This window comes from Bicyclus anynana, chromosome 15 (assembly GCF_947172395.1).
Source record: "Bicyclus anynana chromosome 15, ilBicAnyn1.1, whole genome shotgun sequence".
Classification (NCBI taxonomy): Eukaryota; Metazoa; Arthropoda; class Insecta; order Lepidoptera; family Nymphalidae; genus Bicyclus; species Bicyclus anynana.
The window spans coordinates 7,391,529-7,418,751 of NC_069097.1; the positions used below are offsets into that span (position 1 = coordinate 7,391,529).

The 27,223-nt window shown below is 38.4% G+C and overlaps 1 protein-coding gene across 1 annotated transcript; it reads left to right on the forward strand.

Annotated features, from left to right (window-relative positions):
• The first annotated feature begins 557 nt into the window (after positions 1-557).
• LOC112051545 (E3 ubiquitin-protein ligase MARCHF6) lies at positions 558-26,504 on the forward strand. The gene is made up of 10 exons (XM_024090244.2): positions 558-1,884; positions 5,811-6,062; positions 8,049-8,249; positions 9,557-9,742; positions 10,819-10,947; positions 11,799-11,889; positions 13,791-13,972; positions 15,027-15,211; positions 16,629-16,818; positions 17,379-26,504. The coding sequence occupies exons 1-10, from the start codon at positions 820-822 to the stop codon at positions 17,502-17,504; spliced, it is 2,607 nt and encodes an 868-aa protein (XP_023946012.1). The 5' UTR covers positions 558-819; the 3' UTR covers positions 17,505-26,504.
• Positions 26,505-27,223: the final 719 nt, after the last annotated feature.

Below are 27,223 nucleotides of genomic sequence, written 5' to 3' on the forward strand. Positions count from 1 at the left end.
TAAATATCTTCCCATGGGTCTTTTACGAAATAAACCCCAACTTGTACTTGTATATATATTTTCTGTGCCCAAAGCCCGCAACCCTGTTGCTGTTCTATTTCTATCGTGCATAGTTTTTGCTCAGAAGAGTTTTAAATGGACCTGCTTCGCTAGAAATTACCTCTCCGTCAAAGACCAACGATCTAACGCGTTTTTATAAATTGTTTGAAATATTTGTTTTACTGTTGTAATCGTAGAGACTTAAATGTAAATTAATGACGGATTAGCAAATTTTATGAAACAGCTCTCTCGAAACTATTTCGATATAGCTATGACACCGTTGTGTTCCGTACGCTTTAACTGCATATCTGTGACTGATATTAAATATTTTCGATGTGTGAGCTGAACTTCCTCCCCTCGTCCCCTCAAAAATTACAATTTTGTTGGTGAATTTGGATGTGATACAAGTCCTTATGTACTAAGTCTAAGGTCAAAGTTCACATCACTATTCAATTTCTACCTTTTATAACCTGTATTTTAAGGAAAAGGTAGAAAATCAAGAAATTTTATGGCAACTCTGCAATATCATTTTCTGTCTGTGTTGTCCTAATCTAAACAAAATAATTTATTGATAGAGTAAAACGTTTCTAAATTCCCTTGATAAATGATTATAAAGTGCCAATAATATTAATAAATAGGACGGGTGTGTAGAACAGTGTACACATGTAGATTCAGTGACCAGTGTCTTATTTGTGCAACAACTGTACGAGAGCTCGCGAATAACAGCACGTCAACTTTCGCAGACTTCGCAGTTCGAGCTGACGGAACCGAATCGCAACAATGATGGACTCGGACCCGTCTGGTGCGGACTTCTGCCGGTTCTGCAGATCGGAAGCGTCGTCCGACCGGCCGTTGTACCACCCCTGTATATGTACAGGCTCGATAAAGTGGATACATCAAGAGTGCCTGGTGCAATGGATGCGATATTCGCGGAAGGAGATTTGCGAGTTGTGCGGGCATCGTTTTTCGTTTATGCCGATCTATTCCCCTGATATGCCGCGCCGGCTGCCGATTACGGACGTTGTCGGCGGGCTGGTCACGTCCGTCGCTTCAGCCGTGAAAGACTGGCTGCATTACACGTTAGTCGCGCTCGCTTGGCTTGGAATAGTGCCTCTCACCGCCTGTCGCACGTATCGCTGCCTGTTTTCCGGGTCATTGGAGCCTGTAATATCACTTCCATTTGATATAGTGTCAGCAGAAAATCTAGCAAAGGATGTGTTTTCTGGTTGCTTCATAGTAACATGTACTCTATTCTCGTTCATTGGACTGGTATGGTTACGAGAGCAGATTAAGCATGGGGGTGGCCCTGATTGGATGGAACGGGAGAATCTGCCTCCGCAACCTGTTGAGGATTTACCTTTACAAGACAATAACAATGATCATGTAAACGAACCTGCAGGAGAAGCAGAAGGAGCAGTGGGAGCTAGAGAAGAGCCTAATGCTGAAGGTGGTGAAGAGGCTTTAGTAGGAGATGAGGCGAATTGGAATCCTATGGAATGGGATCAAGCGGCAGCTGAAGAATTAACGTGGGCACGTTTGCTGGGCTTAGACGGCTCTATGGTGTTCCTAGAGCATGTTTTCTGGGTTGTGTCACTGAACACATTTTTCATTGTAGTCTTTGCCTTTTGTCCATACCATATAGGCAAAGTAGGAGCTACACTAGCTGGTTTAACAGCCGAAGGTCCATTTGCTGGTCTTCTCACTACCCTGGCTGGATATGTGATGGTTGGCGCTCTCCTAGCTGTTTTACATGGAATGGCATCATTACTGAGACTACGGGGTGTGAAACAAGCTTTGGGATTTTGTTATCTGGTGGTGAAAGTGGCATTGCTGTCTGTAGTTGAGGTGAGTGACAATTATTATTCTTAAGTTTCTTTAATTCTAATAAAAATATTTCAGTACTTTTCAAAAGTTAAGAGGGCCAGTGAGTTGAGTGATTCTTGCACCAGTTTGGAAAGCACATTTTACTCAATATAAGCTGAAAGTAACTGCATTTGCGAGAAACCTGATCCATTGAGAAATTTATCAAGCATAATGATTCTTATTCCTGGTGGCTCAAGACTTTTGTTTGGAAGTCCATGCAAGAGGCCTGTGTCCAGCAGTGGATGTTCATCGGCTGTTAGTGATGATGATAATTCATTCCTAGTGATCTTAAAGTTTGTCAAATTTTGAGGTCATGTTAAAAATAGTAGTTATTCAACTTGAATGTCATAGAATCAATGTAATACAAAATCTTGATTTTTTTCCTCATTGTTTATTTACAAGTTTAAATCTTATTTTTCCTTGAAAATAATAATTAATAAATACTATAATAAATCTATATTGTGTAATGTTATGTATGTTGAATAACAATAATTAAAAGATGTTTTACATTCACAAATCTGTACTTATAATAAATCACTGAAGAGTTTGTTTAGTTGACACTTGAACACTTTTTGTTGGATTTATTTATAGACTAGCTGACGCCGCGCGGTTTTACCCCGCGTGGTTCCCGTTCCCGTAGGAATATGGGGATAATATATAGCCTATAGCCTTCCTCGATAAATGGGCTATCTAACACAGAAAGAATTTTTCAAATCGGACCTGTAGTTCCTGAGATTAGCGCGTTCAATCAAACAAACAAACAAACTCTTCAGCTTTATTATATTAGTATAGATTTATTTTTTATGAAACATTTATCAAGGAAGCTAAACATTCATCATGCTATGTCCAATAGGAGTGGAGCATAAATGAAAACTGTGCCAAAAATGGGTAAAAATATTCCTTTTGAGAGATTCTGTGGTGTGGGCTGCATAAAGAGTTAAAGTTATGCAAAAAACATATATTATGAAGGCATGGTCCTCTTCTAAAGGTTCTTGAAAAAAAGACTTAAACATATTATGTTGATTGTCAAACGTTTTCCACATGGACAAAATGGCAAACTTGTGCTAGTAAGATTATAAATAGTGCCATTTTTTTCTAAAAATATTATAACAATAGATTTTGCCACTATAGTTGTGTAACATAGGTAAATTATCATATCAAAGCGCATTTGCCTTGCTGATTTATAAGATATAATACTGTGAAGTATCATTCAGTAGGTATATTATATTTAATACTAATGATTGAAATACTTTGCAGACTAAGGCAAGTTTCTTTTTCTTTTGTTTTATAATAAGGAATATTTGCCATATCTTTTATCATATGACAATAGACCAACAGAAGGAACAAACTACCACCTCTTTGTGATGAGTCTGACCCTCTTACCATCTTATTGAGGCTCAACTCTTTGGAACCCTTGTAACTTATAACTTTATAGGAACTACTATACTTTCCTATTACTTGCTTATACATATGTATAGTACACTCAGAAACTTTTCATGTAATCATACTTTGTAATAAACGTAATAAATAAATCCAAAATTAACCATATATCGTAACTAAAAAGAGAGAAATAAATAAATCAATTAAACAAATAAAAAAACCCGACTGCATAAGTATAAAAAAACTGAAAAGAAAAAAAAAACAAGCTCAGTCCAGAAGTGTAGAAAGCAATTGGAAAACAGTCGGGACCTTAGATATTGGATAGAATGATTTTCTTCTACATTACTTCTGGACTGAGCTTGTTTTTTTTACTTTTCAGTTTTCTATACTTTATGCAGTCAGGTTTTTTATTTGTTTAATTGATTTATTTATTACTCATCAATAGTTAGGTGTTAATGCAACATACAAACTAAGATAGTAACTTCTGCATTTATAATATTTATGAGTGTGAATAAACAGGTGACAATAACAGGTTCTTCTTGAAATTCCTGTTAGTAACTTGTGCACTTAAGAATTGTGTTATTTTGTGCAGCTGATTGTATATTGCAAACATGCATTAAGAACTTGTATTTTGCACCTGTTTGGAAAAGGGCAATAAAGTTGTTTTTTTTTTCCTGCACATTTATGTATTTTTGTCCAAACAAATTATTAAATGCACACATATCATCAATCCCAGTATTATTAAAGCTTATATTAAAAAAAAATATGACTGACTATTTATGATGAATCCAAGTAAACAAACCAACAATGTAATAAAATGTGTTCCATTATTATAGTGGAGTTTTTATTTGTAACAATATCGTGTTTCACTTGCTTACTATTTAAGGGACCTTGCACACTAAGTCTCTTTAAGAAGTCCCTCTACCATGACAAGTGACCACAACAACCACGTTAACTGAACCATATGGTTGCCAAGGAAACTTGGCTGCCCTGGCACGACTGTTTATGCGACCAAGCTGCGTATTGTTTGCTATGAGCACTCGCGTAAAAGTTGTCTAACTATGAGTGCCAGCCAGTGTTGCGTGGGCAGAATAACAGCAGCAGCCAGACAATTGGATACTTAATGACCAGACCATTGTAGTTGTAACCGCAAACAAACACCAAATGTGGCTTTTGCGACCAAGGTCAAGGACTAGTCGTATTCGTGGCCGTCTAATGAGCTAGGTGCCTTAATGACGTCACGCGGTCAGCAACATGATAAATATAAATAGCATTTCGCGCGGAAATATTAAATTAATATGCATTTTAATTGCACTTAAGGCGCTAAGTGCCATTAAAATTTATTTTATTTCGATCGATAGCGCTTATCAAATTAATAGAAGTTTAATAAAAATTATAAGTACCACTAAGTAGGTTATTGTATTGCATTGTTGTTGTTAGAATGTGAAACTAATTTATCATAGTATTATTCTTTAATTCTTAAATAAATGATATTTCAGCAAGGAATATGAATGATTAGTTGCTATATATTATCTTTTAAACTTGTTGATTAATCACGCAACTTAGGAATACTATGTATAATATTTATTATCATTATATCAGTCGATAGACGTCCACTGCAGGACATAGACCTTTTGGGACTAGGGACCTAACTAACTTCCTAACATCACGATCCTGAACCTGAACCTGATGATCCTGCATCTAGCGAATTTTTGCCACTCGCTTGATGTCGTCAGTCCACCTGGTGGATGGTTGACCAACACCGCGCTTTGTAGTGCGGGGTCGCCATTCCAGCACTTTGGGACCCCATCATCCATCGGCTCTTCGAACTATGCGACCCGTCCATTGTCACTTCAGCTTTGCGACACGTCGAGCTATGTCGGTGACTTTGGTTCTTCTGCGGTTCTCCTCATTTCAGAAATGCAGAAGAATGTATAAATTATACTTTTAATAAGTAAAAAATATTAACTTATTTATTAATTAGTTAATATTTTATTAATATTGCAATACATAACCACTATAACTTGATAGGTGTTCTCGCGAAGACAGTTGAACCAAGAACACTACCCTACCCCTGTGAGGAGTTGGGGACGAGGTTTTCTTAATTGGTCCAGGTCTGGCCTGGTTTCGGCCGTGGCCAACTTACTGGCAAAGATGTACCGCCAAGCAATTTAGCGTTCCGGTACGATGACGTGTAAAAACCGATATGGGTGTGGATTTTCATCCTACGCCTAACTGAGAACGGTTCCATCTTAGATTGCATCACTTCCACGTCACTTACCATCAGGTGAGATTGCAGTCAAGGGCTAACTTGAAAAGTATAAAAAACCCACTCTTAACAGCCTTTGCTGATTAATTGTAGGGTTACAGGAATATTGGTCATGTTTAACATGACATGGCAAATATTCTCATACAAAAAAAAGACACATTATCACCAACCCACAGAACAGGGTGGTGGGTTAATTACCAAAACCCCCTTTGTACTTTGCTATTAAAGTCTGATAAAGACGATGTCTTATTGTTTTCAGATTGGGGTCATTCCGCTAGTATGTGGATGGTGGCTGGACCTATGTTCCCTCTCAATGTTCGACGCCACTCTGAAGGACCGCGAGTCAAGTCTCCAAGCTGCTCCTTGGACCCTCATCTTCATACACTGGCTCGTTGGGATGGTCTACGTGTATTACTTCGCGTCATTCATTTTGCTGTTAAGAGAAGTGCTGAGGCCCGGCGTCCTGTGGTTCTTGAAGAATTTGAACGATCCCGATTTCAGTCCAGTGCAGGTGAGTCTTCAATATATAGCTAGGCAAATTGATCCGCGGGGGTTGGGACTTCATATCCGCGCAGTCCTTCGCCTCCCGTCGCCTGCATATCATGGGAGTGTCATCACCCAATTTGCAAAGCTATAGTAAGAGTAGATTTATTGTAGTAGTGTCAGCTTATCTGGGAAAGTACTACTGTTATATTTACTTCTGCTGCCAAACAGTATTGCTGTGTTCTGGTCTAAATGGTTTATTTGTTGGTGCATTTACAAGGATGTGAGGTTTAACACAATATAACAGGTTTGTAGGCTACATATTAAAGCCCTCTTATTTAAAGATGCTTATACACTCTTGCTTCAAAAGCACACAAATCATACATGCCAGGAAACATTCAACATACAATTAGCTTTAAGAGAAACATCTAAGTAACTGACTGGATGTCAAACACATTTGCTAGCAGACCAGAAGTACATTTACGAACTCGCCAAAAAATATTGGTGTGTGGCCTCAGACCAATTACAATAGGACCTGCCTCGCTAGACGTTACCTCTCTGTCAAAAGTATATGATCATGAATACTATTTCCAATTACTTATATTCATAAACCGCGAATAGACCCCTCAAGCACGCGTTTACTTAGCATATTATATCAGAGAAGCTAATGAAATATTTTTTATCCAACTGTTACGGTTGGACATGTACTATTGGTCAATTTTGTATGCCTCATTAATGCATCGCCTGATTATATAGTCAAATTAATTCATTATTTACCCACGTCAGTAGAATTCGATCGTTTTAAATTCGCAGCTAATTTATATGCAAGTATTCAGGAAAAAGCATATTATGTATGTATGCTAGTACATGTACTATTTAGGATAGTGATTACAATCTATACTTATAATAATACTGTAGCAGGTCGAATTATGTACATTTATGATATTTTGAAAATATTTGTTGTAGGGCATCATAATCGATACTGAAGCCAAAAATATATATATTTTTTTAATTATTTGTCTGTATACCCATATTTTATGTTGACTATCATGCTGAAACTACTGAATGAATTCAAATGAAACTTGATGATTTGAGACCATAATACGAAGATGATTATAGGATACTTTTTGTTGCGAATTCAATCCGAAGAGGGTGAAACAGAGGTTTAAAGTGTGTATGGAAAGTCCTTAATTTTTCAAGTTACATTTGTATTTTTTATAATATATAATTGATTCACCCGCGTGTTTCCCGTTCCCGTAGGAATACAGGGATAAAATATAGCCTATAGCCTTCCTTGATTAATGGGCTATCTGACACTGAAAGAATTTTTCAATTCGGACCAGTGGTTCCTGAGATAATGGATATTACCAGAAAAATACTAAAAATAATCTCATTCAAGATTTTTCAAAATTAAATGGTTAAAAAGTAGTCGAAGATTTTAACTATAAATCGTTAGTATTTTGAGTTATTAGTTTTGTAAAATATTTGTTGGGCTTAATTAAGTTTAATATATATGAAAATTAATGTATTTAATGTGTTGCTAAGCGCAAATCTCGAGAACGGCCTAACCAATTTCGTTAATTCTTTATTTAGAAATACTCTTTGAAGTATGAGTATGCATCTTATGGAGAGTTTTTTTTAGGGTACCCAAGGTAAGGGGTAGGGTAGGGTAGAGTTAAGGTAGGAGTAGGATAGGGACAGGAAAGAAGTGCACGTAAGTCAAAGCGAAGTGTGAACGGGTCCTCTAGTAATCGGTACAAATATTCTAAAGCTGAAGAGTTTTTTTGGTTGAACGCGCTAATCTCAGGAACTACTGGTCCGATTTGAAAAATTATTTCAGTGTTAGATAGCCCATTTATCGAGGAAGGCTATAGGCTATATATTATCCCCGTACTCCTACGGGGACGTGAACCACGCGGGTGAAACCGCGCGGCGTCAGCTAGTACTTTATATAGGCCAACCAGTGGATAGCTGGACACGATGACGATGATGATAGATATAGATTTGGTTTCAGGAAATGATCCACCTGCCAGTGTGGTCGCACATCCGCCGGCTAGTGGTCTCCGCTATGGTGTTCGGTACGGCTGTACTGTTCATGCTGTGGTTGCCCATCCGGGTGATCAAGTATGTGCTGCCAGGGTTTCTGCCTTACGCTGTGGCAGTACATACCGAGGCGCCGGTCAATGAACTCAGCTTGGAACTGCTGTTGTTGCAAGTAAGTATACAGTGTTTTGCAGATAGCATGGGTACGGTGACAGCTGGACGTTGTAATACGTACTGTTATCGTGAATCTTATGACGGCCCCCGTGGCGCAGTGGTATGCGCGGTGGATTTACAAAACGGAGATCCTGGGTTCGATCCCCGGCTGGGCAGACTGAGATTTTCTAAATTGGTCCAGCTCTGGCTGGTGGGAGGCTAGTTACCACCCGACCGGCAAAGACGTACCGCCAAGTGATTTAGCGTTCCGGTACGATGACGTGTAGAAACCGAAAGGGGTGTGGATTTTCATCCTCCTCCTAACAAGTTTGCCCGCTTCCATCTTAGACTGCATCATCACTTACCATCAGGTGAGATTGTAGTCAAGGGCTAACTTGTAAAAAAAAAAATCGCGACAAACTTTCAATAGTGAAACGGACTGTCTCTGTAGGTACCTATGCTATCTGAAAAACACTATCTAACTGTCTTGTTCATGCAATGATAGTCTACATGGTATGGGAACATTATATCCTGGGTTATAGCCTAGTAGATATGACCTCTGCTTTCGATTCGGAGGGCGTAGGTTCGAATCCGGACCGGGGCACGCACCTCCAACTTTTCAGTTCACATATCTCAAATGGTAAAGAAAAAACATGAGGAAACCTGCATAGCTAAAAATTTTCTTAGTTCTCTGCGTGTGTGAAGTCTGCCAATCGACATTGGGCCAGCGTGGTGGACTATTGGCCTAACCCCTCTCATTCTGAGATGAGACTCGGGCTCAACAGTGAGCCGAAATGTTGTTGCTAATGATCATGGTGATAAAGAAGTTTTCAGCCCAAAGTTGGGAAATTGGTGGTGTTAAACCCTAATCTTAAGCCTCGTAGAGTACGTTGCTCCCGGTCATCCTCATTAAAATCGGTTAGTGGTCTTGCATTGGAGTAGTGTGGTGGGTCTAAGCTCTATATCCCCTTTCCTATAAGAAAGCCTGACTGGTCAGGGGCGAAGCTACCGCCATATCAGCCGTGTCAATGATACGGGGCCCCCGGACTACAGAGGCCCCGTACGTGTAAATGCAAAATATAGTAAAATAGCGTGTGCCCAAAAGTTGGAAACATACATAGTTTAAGTCACTGTCATATTTCTTTTAAGCAAGCATATTTGTTTCTTTTGTGAGAAATCATTATCCTTCATTTGGGCCCCCCAACTAATTGTGATACAGGCACCCCTCCAAGGCACGCTACGCCACTGTATGGTGGACTGTTTGAAATAGTCTGATAATGATAGTAAGGCTCCAAATTGTCGATTTATTTAACCCTATTGTTCCAGGTGATCCTCCCAGCACTCTTGGAGCAGTCCCACACGCGCACGTGGCTCAAGGCAGGGCTGCGCGCGTGGTGTGCGTGCGCGGCTGGAGCCCTAGGGCTGCGCTCGTACCTGCTGGGCGAGGCGTCGCGGGAGAACGAGCCGCACCCGCCGCCGCATCCGCCGCACCAGCTGGGGGCTGCTCACCGGGTAAGGGAGATGTACCATTAGTGCGTTGCGTTACGTTGCAATGACGCAGAGTCGTCGTTTGCATATATTTTAAATCACAGTACACACGTTCAACAGACGATGGACAGCGCTTATTTGTTTTGTATGCTTTGTTGAGAGCATCCTTTTGATCCGTTGCGGCATTGCTCTAAGCCCTAGAGCAGCGTTTCCCAAACTTTATTCTAGTGTGACCCGGTAAATATGAAATGAAATGAAATGAAATTTATTTTTCTCCACATTATGATAATAATTATGCCGTGATAGCCCAGTGGATATGACCTCTGCCTCCGATTCCGGAGGGTGTGGGTTCGAAACCGGTCCGGGGCATGCACCTCCAACTTTTCAGTTGTGTGCATTTTATATCACGTGTCTCAATCGGTGAAGGAAAACATCGTGAGGAAACCTGCATACCAGAGAATTATCTTAATTCTCTGCGTGTGTGAAGTCTGCCAATCCGCATTGGGCCAGCGTGGTGGACTATTGGCCTAGCCCCTCTCATTCTGAGAGGAGACTCGAGCTCAGCAGTGAGCCGAATATGGGTTGAATTATGTACAAAAATATAACTATGTTAGGTTATAATTTGAATATACATGATAATGTGGGGACTGGTGCTCGCACTGGGTACAAAACCTGTGTTGCAAGACACCAGGCCCTGTCCCCGCACCTAATGAGTTAGTAATCCTAACAAATTAACAATAAGTGTGACGTAATTAAACAATTTCGTAATATTCATTAAAAATATTAGAAAGTTACATATTTTCATATCAGTAAAGATTAAAGATTAAAGATTTTTTGAAGGCAGTTTAGATGCCTGAAAACTCTAATCACATTTTTATTTTGTGAAAATAATCTCGTAATTGTAATATTTTTATAAAACAAAATTGTATTTTTATGAATCATGTCACCGCAAACGCCAATCATAAACTGTAACGTCATTCGCTACAAGGCATCGGTTTGTGATTGGAGCTAAAGTAGGGTGAATTATGATAGTGCTTACCTTAGTTAAATATTTTGTGCATGCCAGTGAAGATGTATAATGATTGTGACGTTGTTTCCAGGCTTTGATGTGGCGAGACGGTCCGGCAGGCTTCGAGCCCTACGTGCGCGTGTCGTGGTTCCCGCTGCGACTAGGCGCTCTTCTGGCACTGGTGTCCGTCTCGCTGGTTTTAGCGAGCGCGCTCACTCTTGTAAGTCTTTTATAGGTTGCATACACAAACAAAGATTTTATACTAGCGCGTTGAAACTGAGGCGAACACAAGCGGCTAAAGTGTTTTTCAGATAGCATGGTAACGGTGACAATCGCTTGTATGACGTTCATAATACGTACTATATAACCTAATATATACGTATTATCGTGAATCGTGGCAAACTTTCAAAAGTGAAACGAACAGTCACTCGCACCATCCTACATTAAAACGAACTGTAGTTGTCTTGATTTATTTTAGTCGCATAAGTAGTAAACAACGAAAGTTATTCAAACAAATAATACCTAAATATTGTCTACAATGTCGATTTGTGTGTTCAGGAAGTGTAAAAACTATATAAAATAAGTAACATAAACATATAATGTAAATTCGGATCACTTTTTGCAGTGATTTTGTCGGCACGTAACTGTTTTATGTTTTTAATATTATGGTTTATGTCATTGTGCGGTTTTGCATATCGGTGGTGTCACCTGAACCGAGGTAGAGCTGAATGTCAACGCAACATGGTCGTCTCCGTGGCGCAATGGTATGCGCAGTGGATTTACAAGACAGAGCTCCTGGGTTCGACCCTTGGCTAGGCTGATTGATGTTTTCCAAATTGGTTCAGGTCTGGTGGGATGCTTCGGCCGTAGCTAGTTATCACTGGCAAACGTACCGCCAAGCAATTAAGCATTCTGGTACGATATGTAGAAACCGAAAATCTTTGCGATTCGCATGATGACGTCAGTCCACCCGGTGGGGGGTCCACCAACACTGCTAGTGCGGGTCACCATTCCAGCACCTTAGGACCCCATATTGGGACGATAGAGACTAAATGTGTATTATGTGTGTAGGTCATACCAGTGGCTATAGGCAGAAAAGTGATGGCACTATGGCTACCCAAGGCAGCCCAAGGTGTGCACGAATTGTATACGGCAGCATGCGGTGAGTTGTTTTTTTTTACACGCTTTATAGAGTACAAGCCCTTGAACAGAAATTACCTGTGAAATGAACCAACGTGAATAACGCTTAGAAGGCTGTTACTATATCAGAAAATAACTCTGAGCACTATGTCGTCATTTCTGAGCGGTACAGTGGTGAGTACGCGAGAGAATGAAATTTCTCAGGTACAAATGATGAATTACGACTAATTAATAATGTACGGCTTTGTTATAGTGTGTGACCGGGAAAAATGGAAATCTTTGGAGGTGGCCTTTACCTGAGAGGGGTTCCAGCAAATATAGTTTTTTTAAATAAATACCATAGAATAGTTACATATTAATTTTTAAAAGTAGGTAATTCTCACAAAATTGTATATGTATGTTTGTACTGGAAATAAAAGGCTTTTTTATTTTTATTTTATTTTATTTATTGTTATAGTGTTAAAGATGATTAAAAATAAATGTCGACAATCCTAGTGCCGTACTAAAATGGTGGTGCCGGAAGTCAGAACAAATGTTAATTCGTCGAAAATTGCAGAAACAAAATAGGTCATTTATTACTGTAAGGAATTTGTGCAATTCCTTTTGTACATATTTCCAGCGCAGGAGTCGAAATATAAGGGTCGCAAGCCTTACTCTTCACTCGCATACTCACCTGTACCGCTCAGAAATGACGGCATAGTGCTCAGAGTTATTTTCTGATATAGTAACAGCCTTTTAAGCGTTATTAATGTTGGTACATTTCACACATAATTTTTGTTCAAGGGCTTGTAGTCATTTATATTAGCTTCACTTTTAACTATGTATGTAAGAAAATCTTGGAATCATAATTTGACCCACTTTCCGATCTTCGTGTAGGATGAAATTTTGCACACGCTCTGAGTTCTGATGACAATACATGACTAGCTAAGAATCGTCATTACAAATCCAATATGGCGGCCTCCCCAAGATGGCGGACTGGCTGTTTGAAATCCGCCCCCATGATATGGATATCAAATGAAAGGGTTTGCTGTCAGGAATACGAAAAAAATAGTCACGTGACTTCAATCCAATATTTGTAATTTTTAGTGCGGTTCTTCATCAGATGACATATTTTGGTTTTTTAGCGCCGCCTTCAAGCCGATCAATAGAAAGGACTTAGGTGCAATGCTATTTATCCCTTTATAGACTAATGTATCTTTGAAGTCGGTTAATAATTTTTGTTAAAAAGATTTTATTTTTCTGTTTTTAGTGAGTCCTACTCGTAGCATATTTGTTCATTTTTTTTCAGTTATTTTGATCATAAAACGAAATTATTGAACCGACTTTTGCGAAAATTAAATGAGATCAATCTGAATACGAATATATCAAAACATAATTATTTTAAAAATTGGTTAGTAAATGACGGAGTTATAAGGTAACAAACATAAAAAAAATCGAATTGAGAATCGCCTTCTTTTTGACGTGACAACGTCTAATAATTCGATGAAGCTGGTTGCACACTCGAAAAAAGATGACGTCATGCGTCGTTCCCTCGCTCTAGTGTTGCCAACTTTTTTTACAAAAGAAATAAAGTATATTCTGGTCTATGAAGATTATTAAACAGTATTTTAGAAAAACGAACTGTAGTGTTTGTGTATATATACACCGGTAGTGGGAGAAAGCGGGCAGTCTGTCTCTGGCATCGAGAGGAGGCGGACGTGTGCTGCTGGCCATTATAGTGTATAATAGTGTAGTGGTGAGACAGTGACTTACTGCTATTACAGACAAGGGACCTTACACGAACATTTTCTTTTGAAAAATGCAATCATTCCATCAGTATTTTCTTATGACGTTGTCACGTTCAACTATAGTCAGTAAACCGATTTTACAGATAACCGATTTTTTTGAAGTAGGTTAAGAATGTCAGCTTCGGGTTGTACACAGGTATGTACGTGTGCTGGGCGGCTGGACGGGGCGGAGCGCTAGCGGCCGGCTGGGCGCAGGGCGGCAGGGCTGCGCTGCTGGCCCGTGCAGCTCTGTGGACGCACCGCGCCGTTAGGGCTGCGCTGGCGGCTCTGGCGCTGCTGGGACTGGTCCCTCTTATGTTTGGACTTCTGTTGGAACTGGTGAGTCATGAGTTTCTCTCCATTATTAATGGCGTCGTTCTAAATGTCCAGGTTCATTAAAAAAGTTTCTCCATGTTATTTGTTCTTTTTTTTATAAAAGTATTATCTACCATTAAGACCAGGCGCTGTGAAGTATTAAGTGTGCATAATTCGAGGACAACATTCTGTTTACAGTTTTGAACTTAGAAAAGCATGCAGATTATGATTTTGCATGTTACCATGATGTCCATACTTTTGTTATAATCTATCTTTTTTGGTGTCGAGTTTATGACTGAATATTTCTATTATATTGCAGCTGTTCTAGATGAGTACTGTTTACAAACAAGTTAAAAATGATGGTATAAATCACTAGTAATTTCACACCTAATAATAATTACAATGAAGTTGTTCTTTAATTAATGAACATAAAGGAGATGATACAAAATTGTATCATAATGGCGGATAGGTGACGTTTTCAATGCAGTAGTCAATTTGACGTTTGCTGTCAATTTTCATGTCATAAAACCTTGTATTTTTTAAATTATAATGATAACGGGGTACAGGAGTGGAAATGAAATGGACCATCTCCTTTAATTAATAAACTTAGAACAACATTTTTTAAACAAACTATACATAATTTAAATTAAATAAATTATTAAATGACATGCGTTTTCTACCTTCATTTCTAATTTATTTGTTGGTAAACAGTACTCATTAAGAAAAGCAAGTTTAGTGTTCAGACTTACAATGATTTTTTTTCGGTTTGGAAAAAAATTAAGATAATATATCTTTTAAATGCATTATTCAAGTTTATTGATAGTTTTGATAGTTAGAGTCGATAAAAAGTATAATCTCAGACCCTCAATAGCTCTACGACTCGTCACCGACAGGTGGTGGTTCAATCCCCGCCTCGCTGTACTACTGTCATACCCATTCCTAAGTCTAGTTGGGAGGGGGGAAGGGGGGGGGATTGGGAATATTCATCATATTATTAAATAAGGCTTCTGTTTTTGTACTACGTACGTTCAGAACCCTAGTATGGCAAATATTCTATTTTTTTTTTTTATAATTGCAGGTGTTGGTGATCCCCCTGCGCGTGCCACTGGAGCAGTCGCCGGTGCTGTTCGTGTGGCAGGACTGGGCGCTGGGCGTGCTGTACACCAAGATAGTGTGCGCGCTCATCATGATGGGCCCCGACTGGAGCATGCGCCGCGCCATCGAGAAGGCCTACCGGGACGGCATCAGGGAGATGGACCTCAAGTGAGTATACTGTACATACAATAGGAAATAGTAGAGACGGATATAACGTCGCTGGGTGGCGCGACTTGTTTCCGAAAAGAGTAGGGAGTTAGAGAGGGGTAGCGATCGGTTGGCGGGAACGACTTGCGATATAAGGCGCTCGTCGTCTGGCGCGTCGCGCAGCGTGTGCAAAATCGTCCGATCCGAACGGTGACACTCGCCTGTTTAAACCGCTGCCTAGGGTACCGCGACCTGTACGTTTTTGCTAAAACACGGAGTGCGCCAGGCCTGGTTAGACCAATAGTCCACCACGCTGCCCCAATGCGGATTGGCAGACTTCACACACGCAGACAATTAAGAAAGACCGTTTGAGACGCTTGATATTTTATTTATCAAAATGCACACAACTAAAAAGGTGGAGGTGCATGCCGCAGACCGGATTCGAACCCACACCCTCCGGAATTGAAGTCAGAGATTCTACTGGACTATCACATCGTATGCTTAATTTTACTGTATTAAATTGCCTTTGATCTAGTTTCCTATTTGGTTTGGCTGCAATTTAACTATGCAACCTATTTGCAATGTGTTAATGTAAATATTTTCTATAATTTATTTCTTAACCCAAATAAATAACAGATGAGGGTATACTATATTCCTTATTCTGGATCTAAGACCATAACCATTGATAACAACTGCAGTCTGGCAATTCGTTGATAACAACCCCATGATATGCGGGCGACAGGGGGAAGGCTGCGCGGGTGTGAAATCGTGCGTGTGGCGAAGTGACGTGCATCAGTCGTGGGTTTTTCATTCATCGCTACACGGCCGCCCCCCCCCCCCCCCCCCTGCGCGAAACATCGGGAGTGTTACAAACGTACGTTTGACGGCCTCCGTGGCGCAGTGGTATGCGCGGTGGATTTACAAGACGGAGGTCCTGGATTCGATCCCCGGCTGGGCAGATTGAGATTTTCTTAATTAGTCCAGGTCTGGCTGGTGGGAGGCTTTGGCCGTGGCTAGTTACCACCCTACCAGCAAAGACGTACCGCCAAGCGATTTAGCGTTTCGGTACGATGCCGTGTAGAAACCGAAAGGGGTGTGGATTTTCATCCTCCTCCTAACAAGTTAGCCCGCTTCCATCTTAGACTGCATCATCATTTACCATCAGGTGTGATTGTAGTCAAGGGCTAACTTGTAAAGAATAAAAAAAAAATACTATATATCTTATTCCGTATCTTAGACCATAACCATTGATAACAACTATAGTCTGGCAAGTTCGTTGATAACACTCCCATGATATGCGGGCGACAGGGGGAAAGGCTGCGCGGGTGTGAATTCGTGCGTGTGGCGAAGTGACGTGCATCAGTCGTGGGTTTTTCATTCATCGCTACAGTGTTACGAACGAAGTTGCTAAGCTATAACAATTTATTCGTGTCCCCAGATTTGTCCTCCGCGAGGTGGCAGCGCCGCTGGTGCGCTGGCTGGGGCTGGCGCTGGCGGTGCCGTACGCGCTGGCGCACAGCGTGGCGCCGCTAGTGGTCACCGCGCCCGCGCAGCGCAACCTGCTGGCGCGGCGGGTGTACCCGGCGCTGCTGCTGCTGGCTATGCTCGCCGGGCTGGCGCTGTTCCAGGTGAGTGGTAGCTTCTGGAGCTACCGCTAGTATGCGTCGCAGCAGCGTCGACCAATAGCGGCGAAATCATAAATATCGCTCTTATCGCAATAGGACGAAATCTCGTGGCGTGCATTCTGAACCTAGCAGGCGTCAGTTGCGCACCTTAACATATCTCGATACGAGAGAAAGGAATGTCAACCAATAGCTGCGGAAATGAAAACATCGTTCTCAAGAAATTTTTGAATTCCAAACATTTTCTTTCCACACTAGAATTCCACATTGTGGTCGACCAACACACTGTTCTTTTCGCTACGTCGCTATAGCTTGGCAAATTAGTTCGTAACACTTCCGATGGTCCGCGCGGGCCGGGGGTAGAGATGCCCCACGCGCACGACTACACACCCTCGCAGTCCTTTCCTCTGCCCGCGCGCACCACTTCACATCCGCGCAGTCCTTTCCCCCCGTCGCTCGCAAATCATGGGAGTGTCATCAATCTGCCAAGCTATAGACCCCAAAGTCCATCGGTTTTTGAAACTGTGTCCTATCCATAGTAATGAAATCCGTTTAATTTTTCACAGATACGTCAGTTCCGCAAACTGTACGAACACATAAAGAACGACAAATACCTCGTCGGGCAGAGGCTCGTGAATTACGACCATCGGCGGCACAAGCAACAACATAGCACCATCTCATCTCACCACTAGAGAGGGAAAGGGACAGATAGATAATCGTGACCGCGTGCGACAGAGACGGGCTTATATCTCCTTGTATGCACTTGTGATGGCGACTAGATTTAAGGTAAATTTTACAGGTCGCGGCACATTTATTATCAGATCCGATTGTCTTAAAGTCGTATCGTACGATTTTTTCAAGTATCGTATCGTACGAGTAAACCTTTTATACGTACGCTAGACTTGAGTAGTAAGTTGGTGAATGCGTTACGAAAATTGTAATTGGGTGACGCACGCTGCCATCTACAGGCACAGTGAGACTGCGTTTGTTTTTTGTATGTACCAGTAGATGGCGTTGGTAGAGAACTTTGAAACAATCCCTTTATGTACACTTCAAGAACCTGTTGCATTGCAGTTATGCCTGGCGCTCATAGATGGCGTTCTATGCGATAAGTTTTCTTTTTTTTTTTTTAAAGAAATTTTGCTACAGTCATGTGGTCTACAGCACACTTGGTTTTTTAGAAAGCAAAGATATTTAGTAATAACATGAATAGTTTGAAAAACTAAAAAACACGCTTGATACCTATCATGGGGGTGCATTTCATATAGCCTGTCCGCCATCTTGGACGTCCGCCATATTGGATTTAAGTCACGTGACAATTTTTTTCATGAAAATGAAAATGAAAAGCTGAATATATGTTGCATATTTTTATTTTGCATTTCATATAGCCTGTCCGCCATCTTGGACGTCCGCCATATTGGATTTAAGTCACGTGACAATTTTTTTCATGAAAATGAAAATGAAAAGCTGAATATATGTTGCATATTTTTGTCTTTATTTCTATATGTGATTCTGTTTCAACGCTGTGCGAATCGTCCCGTATAATATTATTATCGAATTCATGCAGGTAAGGTTTAGTAAATATAGTTATTGCAATTTTAGTGAAACATATAAAAAAATGTTTTGTGAAAAAAACGAACGGGAACTTTTTCCATGCGTAAATTATATATTTTTTGTAAAAAAAATTTTTTGTTATTATAACAAATAAAAATTCGGTGTAACTAATTAATATGAAGATTTTATCTTTGCTCAGCTAAATAATAATAACCATTTCATTCCCTCCGAGTATAACTAACATACAGATCTGTATATTGATGTTTATTAGTAAATAATAAGTCTCTGAAATTTTCGTTCTATCATACATACGTGTGATAACTATTTACTATGATATTAATCATTGTGATTGAGAATTATAAAGTGTTTTAAAAAGGCTACAAATCAGAATCATTAGCCTATCTTGCAGTGATTAACATGAAAAAATAATTTAAAACAATACTATTATTTATCTTATGTCTATATCTATTTGTATCCTCATTGCACTAAATCCATATTAGCAGTGTTAACACAATATTTTCTAGCATAAAAAGTAGAAAAGCCAATTCAATTACAAGGGTAATAAATCCATTTTAAATTAAATTTCTGCTTTGCAATAAAGATAGACTCAATAATGTCGTATAATGAATAAATCGCCTTTAAATGAGACGACACGATAATCGGATCCGACAGTAATATGAGCCGGCTAAACCTTTATAGGCAAACCACATAACTGAGAAACACGTGCGCCCGTCAAAGAATAAATAGTAGTAGAATGTGCCTACTAGCCGCTACATACTTTCTCGCCTAATACCCCTGTAGGGGATTACTCAGTCAGTGGCATGCATAAGTTTGTTAACTAGGGTAAGCACTACACGTACAAATAAGCTAGTTGACTTTTTTATAAACGTTCTTAAATTATTTGTTATCGTTCTATTAGAACGTAAAATAATGTATTGAATTTTTTGAGACTTCAATACTCCTAAATTTTAATTTTAAATAAATCTTGATTAAACGTCCGAAAACGTCCGCAGTGATGGTCTATGTGTTATCTGTGACTAACGTCAAGGTAGTTTTTTACCACTTTGTATTTAACGAAATTGCTGGAAAACTGTGATTCAAAGCATATAGATCGTTTTTAAGCAAAAAATCGGACATCGTTTAGTTTGACGTATATATGTTTCCTAATACTATGACGTCACGAAATGGGGACCTTTGGACAAAAATATAAAATATTTACGCAATTTTTAACTACGCAGTTTTTAAAATAATCTTTTTCTATTTCATATTCAAATTGGTATTGGTAATATACGAAATTATTATGGTATAACTAGCGGACCCGCTCAAGCTTCGCTTTGACTTATTAATTTATTTATTTGCACTTCTTCCCTATCCCTACCTTACACTACCCTACTCCTACCCCTACCCCTACCCCTACCCTACCCCTAACCTACCTCTACTCTACCCCTACTCTACCCTACCCTACAACTACCCTACCGCTACCCTAACCCTACCCTATCCCTATACCATAAACCTGCCCTACCACTACCCTACCCTACCCCTACCCTACCCCTACCCTACCCCTACCCTACCCTACCCTACCCCTACCCTACCCCTACCCCTACCCTACATCTACCCTACCCCTACCCTACCCCTACCCTACTCCTACCCTACCCCTACCCTACCCTACCCCTAACCTACCCCTACCCTACCCTACCCTACCCCTACCCTACCCCTACCCTACCCTTACCCTACCCCTACCCTACTCCTACCCTACCCCTACCCTACTCCTACCCTACCCTACCGGTACCCTACCCCTACCCTATCCCTATACCATACCCCTACCCTACCACTACTCTACCCTAGAATTTAGGGGTTTGAAAAATAGATGTTGGCCGATTCTCAGACCTACTGAATATGCACAAAAAATTTCATCAAAATCGGTCAAGCCGTTTCGGAGGAGTTCAAGTTCGAACACCGCGACACGAGAATTTTATATATTAGATGATAAATTTGATATGAGTCAACTACCCTATTGTACAAAATGGGAAATTTCTATTCAAACACAGGTTCGTAATGAGAAGTATATTTGCACCTATGATGTGTACGCCACTGGACTCAGTTATGTGGTTTGTCTATACTCTATAGTCTATGCCATTGCTTGGAGATTTGCGTTTGATATTTTTGTGTGGGATTATAAATCACTATGATGATTGTATAAAATGTGATAAAGGACATAATTTTTTTTTTTTTAATTTAATTTTTTTAAATAAAAGCAATATTAAATATTGTAAGATAGTATCATTTCTTATTTGACTTGAAGCACTTATTTACATTTGTCGAAATATTACATAATTCCGATCACTATTTGTATATTGTTTGAAAAATTTACGTTTATATGTTATCCTAAAATCCGGTCGCTCAGAGATTGCGTTTCTGTCAGGTCGTGATCGAATGGGACAAACATATTTGATTACAATTGTCTCGTTTTTTGTCTCATCACTACAAAGACAAACAGTTGGCATAACCTTGAAACAGCTCAGTTTAACCTTGTGCGCAAGTTCGAAGTTACCTCGCCGATTCGATCACGACTTGTCAGAAACGCTATTTCTGAGCGGCCGGAAATTAATGTGTATAATATGAACCTGTACTATATTCGTATATATTCGTGAAAAATCATTAAAACATTCTAGCTTTTATCCACGGTTTGGCCTCCGTGGTTATCACGCAATTTTGACGACTATAGCTTGGCAAGTTTGTTCGTAACACACCCGATGGTCTGCGGGGGCCGGGGAGCTGGTAGCGATGACAGCAAAAAGTTGACCGCTACACATAACTTATTACGTTACGAATAAGTCTTCAGATATATCCGAATATTCTATACAACATAAATTGATATGAGAATACACGATTTCACACCCGCGCTGTCCTTCCTCGCCCGTCGCCCGCATACCATGGGAGTTTCATCAACAAACTTGCCGAGCTATAGTAACCTATCATACAGTAGAAGTCCCATTAAAAACTGTTAAGTAATTTTCCAGTCATGCCGAAACAAATAGACAGACAATAGAAATTAATAATACATATTATTAACTATAAGGTACTACTAATTTTACCCTAAAAGACTTGACACGGACTTTTATTAGAAAAAAATATTGTGAAATTTTCAATAGAAATAATATATCACGTACAATGGTGTATTGTAATCTGGCAAGTTTGTTGATAACACTCCCATGATATGCGGGCGACAGGGGGAAAGACTGCGCGGGTGTGAAATCGTGCGTACAGGGATGTGACGTGCATCAGTCGTGGATTTTTCATTCATCGCTACACGCCTCCCGGCCCGCGCGGAACATCGGGAGTGTTACGAACGAAGTTGCAAAGCTATATTTATGTATTTCTACTACTTCTAGGGTTATTGGTTAGTCTTTTCAATGTTATAATAGATTTTGTGTATAAAAAAATCTCTTTAGGTCTCTTGCAAAAGCCGGTTTGGTATGTTATGACGTCATAAAATACGTGACGTCATATCCTAGTACTATTGACTTTGATTGTTGTAGCGGCACAATTGGAGGGCCAATTTGAGGTTTTCAACACTTACGAGAGTCTGTATAAAAGGGAATGCCCGTCCCCGATCCAGGCAGTGGCGTGCACTTCATACATGCATTAAAGTACTGCATACCCTAAGAGTTGTCTTCTTAGTGCTTATTAAATACGGATTATTCCAGTTTGCTTCATTTTATTACTAGTGCATACCCTGATCGACAACCTTATGCACGCCACTGGGTCCAGGCCTACCCTAACCACCCGGCAATTTACTTATATCTAAAAAAATCTTGATAAATTCTACTTTAATAATGAAATCATTACTTTGAATAAAAAAGTTTGCTACAACATTTTACGACATTTTTAAATCATCTTTTATTTGTCCACAACAGGGAAAAGCTATGATCGTTGCCCATACAGCCTGAGTTTTACGATTTTTTTGAAGACTTATGATTTGTTTGTTTTTCGTTTTCTTATTTTTTAAGCTTGTTGGTACAGTAGAAATAATACAAAGAAATATATAATACAGTTCAAATGTTTGCGCCGGCGTACATTTTGCCCTAGAAGATCGATAACAATTTTTTTTTCTTCAAGCAACATACTTTTATTAAGCCAATTATTATTTAATCAGATTAGACATCTTATTATTATCTCCATGTACTTTTATACGGGGGTATACCTGGGTTCCCTAGGCCGACGTTGTATGGGCCAGTGGGCATTCTCCTTTACAGCCACGTTCAAAGAAAGAATTACAGTAAACAGACAGTGACTATATTATACTTTATAGGGCATATGGTTCAGTGTGCCTAGTGGGAGTTTTTAATATTTTCATACTGTTACTAAACTTGACGTAAACGCAAATTTATATGGAATTGAAACAGTTGTTCAGTAGTGCCACAAGATGGCGCTGTTTCAATTCTTTAGAAATTCGCGTTTACGTTACGTGACAGTAACAGTATCAAACTGCCACTAGGCCCTCTGATTTGAAATAGACCAGGCAGAACTAGAAAAGATAATATAAACACATAGTATATTTTACGTAAATATATTGTTTCAAATGCAAAAGTGTTGGTGGAAGTATATTTTGAAGTAAATGAAGTTTGTACTCGTAGTACATTTGAATGAATAATGAATGAATGGTAAGTTTTCGTGAAATGAGTTAGTCTGTTTCCTTCATTCGTTCCCGAACTGTAAGTTTGATACTAGTAAAGTTGAGGTCAATGCGCTTGTGATAACCATACCTTCGTTATTTTATAAAAGAAGAAAACACTTTATTACACAGACTATATAGATATGATTAAATTAAAAAAAAATAGGTAACACTGAAAATTGGCATGCAAGGGCGGTCATATAAAAAATTTGTGTGCTGTCTATTAAAAGATTGGAAGAAGCAGAAATATACTATATTGCACACAAAAATGCATAACAAATTAAATAAAGAATAATTAAAAATAAAAATTCGGCCTTATTGCTATAAGCAATTTCTAACAGGCAACCCCTGATGACATGAGTTTATTAGGAGGATAGTGTGTTGTTTGGTAGAAGCAAGGGCTGTCAAATTTTTAACTTTTTTAAGTGATGAAGGAATGGTTCTGACACTCTGGCTATATTAGTTGATTAAGGGCCAGTTTCACCACCTTCTGATTAGTGTTTGATAGTTTAAGAGTATTTGTCACGAAGGGCGTAGGTAGTCCTCCAAATTTTTAGTTATGAGCATTTTCAGAAATTGAATATCACGTGTCTCGAAAAATTCGTGAGGAAATCTGCATAGGTACCTGAGAATTTTCGTAATTCTCTATGAGTGTGGTGGACTATTGGCCTAACCCCTCTCATTCTGAGAGGAAACTCGTGCTCAGCAGTGCGCCGAACATGGGTTGATATATTATAAGAAAGAGACAATATATACACTTGGACTATCCAACAAAGTGGTTAAACCGGCCTTAAATATATTAAGTAAATATTTTTGTCTCAATAAAATGTGTTATGTATATAAAGTTATTTTTGATTTCCACTATATATGAAGTCACATAGATTTCTTATCGTGTCGGCACTTTAATTAAAATTATAATGGCTTCAAAATAGATGTTTTATTTTTCTAAAATTTATTTAAAAGACTAAAGTGAGAAATAATTTGGCTCCTGTAAATTCTTTTTATTATAGAAAAAAATATATATAAAACTCCTTTTATTCACATATATTTTAAATACAATCCTTGTAAAATTGTTGTTATTGATGCTTGACAATTGAAAATTGGTGCACCATTTCATATATTAATTAACTTTATTTATCAATAGTATAATTTATGTAGTCATGTCACTAGAGGAAATGTAACCGTGAAATGTCAATAAAAAAACAAATAATATTTATTATTTAAGAAATATTTTGCTTAAAGATTCAATAAAAGGTGTTACTTTAGTACCATTTACCATGGAAAAGTTGTAGTTACTATCAAATTATACAGGGTGCTCGGGAGTATTTTCCATAACTTCAAGGTGTTGACGAGTCCACTTATAGGAGCCGAAGAAGAAGAAGAAGAAGAAATATACTTTATTGTACATTAAAAACAAAAATAAACAATAACTTATAATAACACTTAGAAACTAATGTACAAATGGCGGTCTTATCGCTAAAGAGCGATCTCTTCCAGACAACCACTGTGGAAGAGAAAAAAAAAAAAAAAAAAAAAAAAACGTAAGCACCGATTCGGGTATACGCACACAAAAAATAAGAAAAGTTAAGTAATTTAAATACATAAATATTAAGCAATAATACATAATAATAATACATAGACTATACTTAACTACATCATACATATATACAAAGAAATACATATATACATACATACATACATACATACATACATACATACATACACACATACATACATACATGAAAACCTGCAAAATATAAAAACAAGACGGCATCTAAGGGAAGACAAAAGAAAAATAAATAAACAAAATAATTCAAAAATAATAATAAATAAACATAATACACATACAAGCGTAATTTGGATTAATAAGTTAAATTAAAAGATCAGGGAGGAAAAAAGTGCATGTTTACCAGCCGTTTGAAAGAGGTTAGAGATTGGGCACGCCGAATGTCTAAGGGCAATGAATTCCAGAGCCGAGCAGCTTTAACAGAAAAGGATTTAGAATAGAAGGAAGTATTATGGGAAGGAATTTTTAAGATTAGGTTGTCTTCAGAGCGAAGGGAGCGACAGTGAGTATCACTTAGAAAGCTAAAACGCTCTTTTAAATAAATCGGAGTCGTAGGATTAAACAGGACATTATACAAAAAAGACAGAATGTGAGTATTCCTGCGAAGGCGGATCGAGGGCCACTTGAGTTTTTCGCGAAATTCGGAAACATGGTCATATTTGCGAGCCGAACTGCATAACTAATTTTTTTTTTTTAACTAAAAAATAAAAACTTTTTATGTTTTCATACAAAGTAATTCAAATAATTCCGACTATCCATGTAACACACGCCTTTATCTATCCTTGCATTTTAAAGTACGTCAAACTCGGCTACGTCATAAATATAAGGTTGCGTATAATGAACACATTTTAGGATCTATTTACAAAATAAATATTATTCACCCCGAAAATATTAATTTTAGAACACATATTCCTTGAACATTTTTAATTAATTTTCGCTAAATAATATAACCCCAGAGTTATGGGAAAATACTCCCGAGCACCCTGTATATGTGTGTGAGATAAAATGTGGAACTTCATGTTTTCTTTTAGCTTCAAATCATTCATATGAAAATTCTTGTCGATCCATAATATTATAAATCCTAATAGAAAAATGTTTTTTGTGTCGTATAACTTCTTTTACTTACCAAAGGGGCCCTAAATACTTGTCGGCCTTGTGTCTAGGACAAGCGACTGTCTTGTCTTGTCTGTGACTTTATTCCGTAGTCTTGTTAAGTAGGTAATACTTTTTGTTATTTATATAATGCTCAATCCAATTGTTTGTCTTTTTTTATATTTTTAAGATTTATCCAAACATACCCAATTAAGTACCCAGATCGGGTCTTCCCTGTTATATGTGATTGGACCAGTAATCATTATTAATAATTTGCTTTGTTTATAGATAAAGTATGCCATTTATTTTTTAAATTAAAATAGTACCAATAAATTCTAGAAATAAATATAAAAAATACATTTTAATTTTATAAATAATTGTTGTAATATTTTATTTAACGTATTTTCTCTAGGCATGTCTTTATATAAGGCCCCATTCTTTCACCTTTGGTAATAATAATAATTAATAAAAAAAATATATTTGGTGAAAATAAAATTTGTTTGTATAGTATGTGTTATTTTAGATGTAAGAAAATTGTTATTAGGTTTTGGTTTAAAAATTTTAGTCAAAATTATTGTTGTTTTAGTTTTTTTTTTTTTTTTCAAAATGAAATTAGTCTCGTCAAAGGTGAAAGATATGTTACAATGCGTATAGGTAATTCACTTAATTTTGTGTAAATATTCTTCTTATTATAATTAAATTGAAAATGATAGGATGGGTTGCGGAGACGAGTTTCTCGAGGATAGGTAGATGTAGATGGAAGAAATAATAATAATTTGTAAATCAATAAACTGTTTTATTTAAGTCTGATGTTTTATTGTTGTCCCTTTGTAAATACGAAAAACTGACGGCCGCGTGGCGCAGTGGGTAGTGACCCTACTTTCTGCATCCACGGGCGTTGGTTCGATTCCCACAACTGGAAAATATTTGTGTGCTGAGCATGGGTATTTTCCAGTGTCTGTGTGTATTTATACATTATATAAGTATTTACATGTAGTATATAAATGTATATGAATATTATAATATCAACTAACTTAGTAACCATACACAAGTTACTCTGTATGCTTACTTTGGGGCTAGATAGTGATGTGTATTGTTTAAGTATATTTATTTATTTATTTAACTAAACAAAAGTTTTTTTGTTGAGTTAGCCCTTGACTACAATCTCACCTGATTGTAAGTGACGATGCAATCTAAGATAGAAGCGGGCTAACTTGTAGGATGAAATCCACACTCCTTTCGGTTTCTACACGACATCGTACCGGAACTCTAAAACGCTTAGCGGTACGTCTTTGTCAGTAGGGTGGTAGCTAGCCACGTCCGAAGCCTCCTACCAGTCAGACCTGGACCGATTAAGAAAACCTCAATCGGCCCAGCCGGGGATCGAACCCAGGACCTCCGTCTTGTAAATCCACCGCGCACACCACTGCGCCACGGAGGCCGTCATTCAAACAATAGGTAAAGTACCAAACAAGAGAACGAAACATGAAGGAAATATTTACATAAAATTTTGTGGTGTATGT

What these genes read in the sequence shown, in the direction of transcription:
- LOC112051545 (XM_024090244.2), top strand. Translation starts at nt 820, where the DNA reads ATGATGGACTCGGACCCGTCTGGTGCGGACTTCTGCCGGTTCTGCAGA. An exon ending in CATTGCTGTCTGTAGTTGAG is followed by an intron (nt 1,885 to 5,810) that starts GTGAGTGACAAT and finishes TATTGTTTTCAG; the next exon opens with ATTGGGGTCATTCCGCTAGT. An exon ending in ATCAGGGAGATGGACCTCAA is followed by an intron (nt 15,212 to 16,628) that starts GTGAGTATACTG and finishes TCGTGTCCCCAG; the next exon opens with ATTTGTCCTCCGCGAGGTGG.